Below are 6,467 nucleotides of genomic sequence, written 5' to 3'. Positions count from 1 at the left end.
ACTGTACTACTAACCCCTCCATCCAGGGTAATACAGCGCCATACTTCTTACATCCAGTGACGTCTCCTTGATGTAGACGTTCTCTTTCCTCATCTTCTCCTTTCAGACCTTCAGACCAGACGCCAGTTTTCAGCCATTTCTCGTCTCTGCAGTTTGACAAACAAAATCTTAGTTTACTACTTTTCCATCATCCTCCCATCTTCTGGACAAATCATCCTCCCCCCTCCCCCAATACTGTGCCGCTGTGCTCCCCAATACTATACTGCAGGAACAGATAAACCCCCTGGTAATAGTAGTACAATGCAGATAGTGCTCTTCAATAATTATTGGCACACAGTGCCCTAAAATAACTGCGCCCAGCAAATAGTGCCCCTGACACTAATAGTGTAACCATAACGTCCCCCAAAAATAATTGTGGTAAGCTGATACTGTGCCAAGGTGCCCCCACAGTAATAGTGCTCCCAAAAGTCCCACCAATAGGAATAATTCTCTGCTAGAGCACACATGGTAGTAATAGTGCTCCTACAGTGCCCCAACATGTCCCCACTGTGCCCCAGAAGTAATAATGCCCATACTAGTAATCATGTTCCCCATAGACCCCCAGGAGTAATGAATCTCCTTATAATGTGCCAGTGTAAAAAATACCCCCTTTTAATGCCCCCAGTTGAGCTAATGTCCCCATAATGTGCCAGTATTAAATACCCCTATATAGTGCTCCTCTCCCCTCTTCTTCCTAGTGTCCCCCATAATGTACCAGTATAAAATGCCCCATATATAGTGCCCCAGTAGATGCCCCCAATAATTTGCAAGTATAAAAAAAACCTTCTTAGTGCCCCCCATAGACAAGCCCATAGTACTCCTCTCCCCCCTTCCCCATAGTACCCACCATAATGTGGCCCAGTATAAAATGCCCCTATAAAGAGCCGCCCATATAAAATACTCCTTCTTTGTAACCTCAGTAGATGCCCCCAATAATATGCCAGTAAAAAGTGCCCCCATAGATGCCCCCCAATAATATGTGACCCCATAGATGCCTCCCAATCATGTGCCAGTAGTACCATATAAAAAAATAAACACTTATACTTACCTCCATGTCAGCGATGCGATGCAGCCTCTTCTGGTCTGTGTCCCGCGCTGTACGGCTCAGGAGGCGCGATGACATCGAGCCGCCTGCATCGGCCTCTAATAAGCTGCCGGCCTAGTGCCTGCAGCCTATCAGAGGAACGAGGAAGGGACACGCCTCTCCCTCCCCGCCGCAGCACTTCCATCTGTATCGCTGACCTGAGGACGGCCATACAGATGACTATGGAGATGAGCGCTCATCTCCCTGTGCCCCGCCGCCGCCCCCCACATCACCAGTGGCCAGCGGGGCTCAAGAGGCAGCTGCCTTGGGCACCCCTTGGGCTGCCCCTTTTAACCCACGTTAAAGACAGCCCTGACTATGGAGGGGGCACAGAGGGCATTACTAGCACAGTGGGCATTACTACTATGAAGGGGGCACAATGGGGATTATTACTGTAAAAAGGGCACAAAGAGGGCATTACAACTGTAAAAGGGGCACAGAGAGGGCATAATTACTGTGAGGGGGCACACATCTGTACAAAACTACTGTGAGGGGGTACAATTTTTTCTTAAGTATTGGGGGGTGCGAGAGAATGGACACGATGGTCACGGACAGCCTCGCTACGTGCGCCCCCATAAAGGCCAGGTCTACTGTTTAGGGTGAGAACAGTGAACCATAACCCCACCTGCTGGTGAAACGTAGGAACAGCGTCACCTAGACACAACAAACGTCCCTTCTTGGCGCAGCCGCGGCTTTAAACCGCCGGTGTGAACGGGCCCCTAGGGATGTCAGACTCATAAGATCTGATGCTATGAAATGAATGACTTTCCAACCACCAGGTTGTCGTCCGAAATGGTCCAAAAAAATAAGCAAAATTGCAACCAAAAAGCCGCCGGATGATGAGCGGAGAGGATCGGGGCCGCACGGAGACCCCTCTCGCGCATCCCGCATGTAAATCCGGCCGGCTCAGTCTCTGGCCGACGGACGCCTCCGATTGGCTGACAATGACATCAGCCGCGCCGCTAGGACGTCCCAGGAGTCAACGGGCACCGCCCACTAGTCGCGCCTCAGCCAATAGCCGCGCGGTGGGCGTGTACCTCTCCACGCCCACTCCGCTGTGTGGCGAAGCTTCAGTCGTTCCCGTGGCCACGCCCCTTTCGAATGTTTGACGATTACTCTGGGCGAGAGAGAGAGAGAAAAAAAAAAAATAGAAGAAAGTAACATTGCTGCACATCAATGGGAGCGAGTGAATGGGAGCGGAGCGGATGCATCAATAGCAGCAGGAGGGGCATGCCCAGAGCGGTAAGTGTCTGCCTGGAGAAGCCCTGCAAGTCTTTATAAGAACAGAGGCACAAGTGGTCGCCTCTTATTACAAGTGCTGCATGTGAGCTGTGAAATCTCCCCCCTGCCTGCTGCAGTGGCACTGAGGTGAGCACCTTTCTGCATTGTCCAGCCCATTGTCTTTCACTGGAGCAGATCTGATTTATTCTATAGATACATAGATCTAGATTTGCTAATGATGACAGACCGCACGATCAGCAGGAGCGGGGCTGCTGCAGGGATGCGGATGGGTTTTTTTGGGGTTTTTTTTATGCTTACTTTTGGCTAAGAGGTTAACCCTTGCCTGCCAGGACCCTATAGAGTGACCGGCTGACAGGTGTCATCTGGAGGATGGATGGATCACCCCGGGGACAGAGTGGGAGCCTTCAGAGACTAGAGGGGGCGACGTCCAAGCCATAACTTTAAGTAAAGGATAGAGATCTTGTCTTCAGGTCAGTCATATGGGTGACATCCCATGGATCATACTGTATAGTGCGCTCAGTGAATAGGTCTTGTAGTACTAGGATGATGGGTGCTGCAGCCGAGCACTGCAGCTGTGTACCAGACGCTCATCCATCCCAGCAGGTCAGTGGGTACAGACATAGGAGGGTTCATCAAGGGTCGTGTCATTTCGGCGGCCGTCACGGGGGCTGCACGTCCACAGGCGATATTTTTAGCAGCTTAACCATAAAAAAAAAAAAAAAAAAAAAACAAGACCTCAGGTCATTACTTATCTACTGTATAGACAGTGGGAAGGACTGGGGTGAAATGAGCCAGTGACTTGACTTCCAACTTTTCACGTCTTCTGACACGGATTCCTATAGATGTAGCAGAGCCGGATCGGTTGGAAAAGGGGGGGTCTGAGCTTTCTGACAACTCACTGGGTTGAGAGAATGAAGTGGGTTGACCCTCAGCCCCGTAGAAAACCTTGGTCAGTGAGGTTTTTTTTTGTTTGTTTTTTACGAATGATCCTCTCAGCTCTGCTACGTCGTGGTTGGTAGTAGTGGGCGTTCATGTCTGATGTGGTGTCTCTTCTCCTTTGCAGCCTATTAGTTGTACTTGAGGCGCCGCCGCTGTCAGATTCCCGATGCCTCCATCGCCTCTGGACGACGCGGTGATTGTGGCAATATCCAGACCCGTGAGACCACAAGAGCTTAACCTCTGCCTGGACCCTTCCTGCGGTGACAGCGCCTCCGTGAGCGGCAGCTGCAGATCTTTGCTCAGCGCAAGCGTAGTGTCCCTCAACGCTGCTAATCTGACGTATATGCCCTCTTCCAACAGCTCTGCTCGCTCTTTGGGTTGCGGATGTAGCAGTGCCAGCTGTTGCAGTGTGGCAGCGTACGAAAAAGACACTCAGAGTCAGACTATCAGCAGTACCACAATCACCAGCAGTGCCGCCGGACCCTCCAGCTCCACTTGCCCTCCCAACCCAATGGTCAACAACAATGAGAACACCGGCGCGTTAAGTCCATCCGGTGAGGTTGGCAGCCCCGCGTCCACCATCACCACCAAACAGTTTGCCAACGTCAAGATCATCTATCCTAATGACCTGGCCAAGAAGATAGCAAAATGCAGCAAAACCCATCTGCCCAACCAAGGGCCCGTGATCATTGACTGCAGACCCTTCATGGAGTACAACAAAAGCCATATCCAAGGGGCCGTTCACATTAATTGCTCCGATAAGATCAGCCGGAGGAGGCTTCAGCAGGGGAAGATCACGGTGTTGGATTTAATATCGTGCAGGGAAGGCAAGGACTCGTTCAAGAGGATATTTTCCAAAGAGATCATCGTGTATGATGATAATACCAATGAGCCGAGCCGGGTCATACCACCCCAGCCGCTCCATACCGTTCTAGAGTCGCTGAAGCGGGAAGGGAAGGAACCTCTGGTGCTCAAAGGTAACAGCAAGAGCTTAATGAGCGTTATCTGATGTTGTCTGTAGTGGTTGGGAGTTGTAGTCTCCCAACAATGTGACCACCACAGGTTGAAGACCACCATGGGTTGGGCATGGGACATGGAGCTAGCCTTGTATGTAAATACCCAGGCCAAGCAGCCTGGCCTGTTGACACCTCCCCCAACACCCGAGGCACATACCTCGCCACCTTTCTCCTAGCTACTGTCTTCCCCTGTATGATGGCCGGGGGGAGTAGATCACCTGCTTTGCCATTTAGGAGTTTTGGGGAAACAGGGTGACAACTACGGTGGGTGCTGTGATGGAGGCCACTTTAGTTGACCTCCATTACAACGTTATCTGATGTTGTCTGAAGTGGTTGGGAGTTGTAGTCTCCCAACAATGTGACCACCACAGGTTGAAGACCACCATGGGTTGGGCATGGGAGATGGAGCAAGGCTTTCCCTCGCCTTGAATGTAAATATCAAGGCCAAACAGACTGGCCTGTTGACACCTTTCCCAACATCCGAGGAACATATCCCGCCACGTTCCTCCTAGCTAGATCACCTGCTTTGCCATTTAGGAGTTTTGGGGTAGCTGGGTGACAACTACGGTGGGTGCTGTGATGGAGGCCACTTTAGTTGACCTCCATTACAGCGTTATCTGATGTTGTCTGAAGTGGTTGGGAGTTGTAGTCTCCCAACAATGTGACTGTCACAGGTTGAAGACCACCATGGGTTGGGCATGGAAGGTGGAGTTAGGCTTTCCTTCGCCTTGTGTATAAATATACAGGCCAAGCATACTGGCCTGTTGACACCACCCCCAACACCTGAGGCACATATCCCGCCATGTTCCTCCTAGCTACTGTCCGCCCCTGTGTGATGGCAGGGGAATTAGATCACCTGCTTTGCCATTTATGAGTTTTGGGGAAGCTGGGTGCTGTGATGGAGGCCACTTTAGTTGTCACCCACATAAAATGATGGAATACTTGGAAGGACTGGGGGGGGGGGGGGGGGGGGGGATGTTTTAGGATGAGATGGTTTCAACACTCCATCATAACCGGCAACCCCATAGAGATGAATGGCTCGGCATGCTTGACCTGTTCCTCCATACATTTGGTCCTTTTTCTGACCAGTTGGGGTCCCAGTGGTTTAACCCCCACCAATCTAATTGTGATCCCCAATTTTGTGGATAGACTTTGTCTAACCGGAATATCCCTTTAATACTGCATCTCCATAGCTGCCATACTCAGATCTTCATCCATTGACCTCTCTACATTCCTGTGGGGCTTGATGTCCGTCAGAGGTGCTTGCCGCGTCCCATTGAACCCCACTTGTAGCTGTTTAGCACTAGCCTGAAGACTTTGGCGGTGTATTTATCACTACGATGTAGATCCTGACAGTCCGCCATAAGCCGTAGCAGCCAATGAGTTATTGGCTTCTAACAGTTCTTCTCACTAGGTAGCCACCATTGCTGTTTGTCCAGTCAGGTCCTCGTGAATTGTCACCAGTCATTATGATGTCATGTATACTGCCAACCAATCATGTTTGCACCTCTGTGAAAGGAGCTAACGTTTTTAACACCGCCTGTGACATGCACGCAGCTGCACAGGGCACGGTCTGCCGCCTCTCCTGGGCCTTACACCTACATCCATATCTCCTCCCCACAGAATGACCTTTATATCCATAGCTGATAGATGCTCAAGGCATCATGGGACATTTAGTGACCAAACACTATTCTCTGCAGTGATTTCTACGTCTCATGTTGCACTTTGATATCAATATGTGGTGATGATGGGAATATCAGGTCTTATGTCCCAGTGTTTAACTCAATGTTTACTGGAAATAAGCCATGTAAGGGATGTGCCGGGTACGACAAGGTCAGGTGATTAGCGTTCCTGCATCGGGGCTTGTTGCTGCTGCTTTTAGTAAAAGACTAAGTTACATAGGTGCTCCTATAGAGTATGGTAAGAGTCAAAAACTGGAGAGGCATGCTAAGATCCGTGGGTGCTTACTGACCCCACCGGGCACCACATCTTGAGAAAGTACAGGATCCGCTCTGTTGGATTTATTCGGCTGATCTAATGACCTCCCCAGGGACGAGCGGTGCCGGAGGTGTTTGGTAGCTTCTTACTCCTCCTCCTTCCATAGAAACAACATACACATTTGATGTATTCTTTTTTTTTTTTTATGG

At 50.4% G+C, this 6,467-nt stretch overlaps 1 protein-coding gene across 3 annotated transcripts in view; it reads left to right on the top strand.

Annotated features, from left to right (window-relative positions):
• The first annotated feature begins 2,234 nt into the window (after positions 1-2,234).
• The window catches only part of DUSP10 (dual specificity phosphatase 10), a 62,447-nt gene continuing 58,214 nt past the window's right edge, over positions 2,235-6,467 (top strand). Inside the window, exons 1-3 of one of the 3 annotated variants that reach the window (XM_040430468.1) lie at positions 2,388-2,491; positions 3,208-3,314; positions 3,429-4,281. In XM_040430468.1, the coding sequence (XP_040286402.1) occupies positions 3,471-4,281 (811 nt within the window). In that variant the 5' untranslated portion in view covers positions 2,388-2,491; positions 3,208-3,314; positions 3,429-3,470. The other 2 variants (XM_040430466.1, XM_040430467.1) reach the window with 2 other exon arrangements.

Source organism: Bufo bufo, chromosome 4, assembly GCF_905171765.1.
Source record: "Bufo bufo chromosome 4, aBufBuf1.1, whole genome shotgun sequence".
Classification (NCBI taxonomy): Eukaryota; Metazoa; Chordata; class Amphibia; order Anura; family Bufonidae; genus Bufo; species Bufo bufo.
This window is presented reverse-complemented; position numbering and strand designations above follow the sequence as displayed.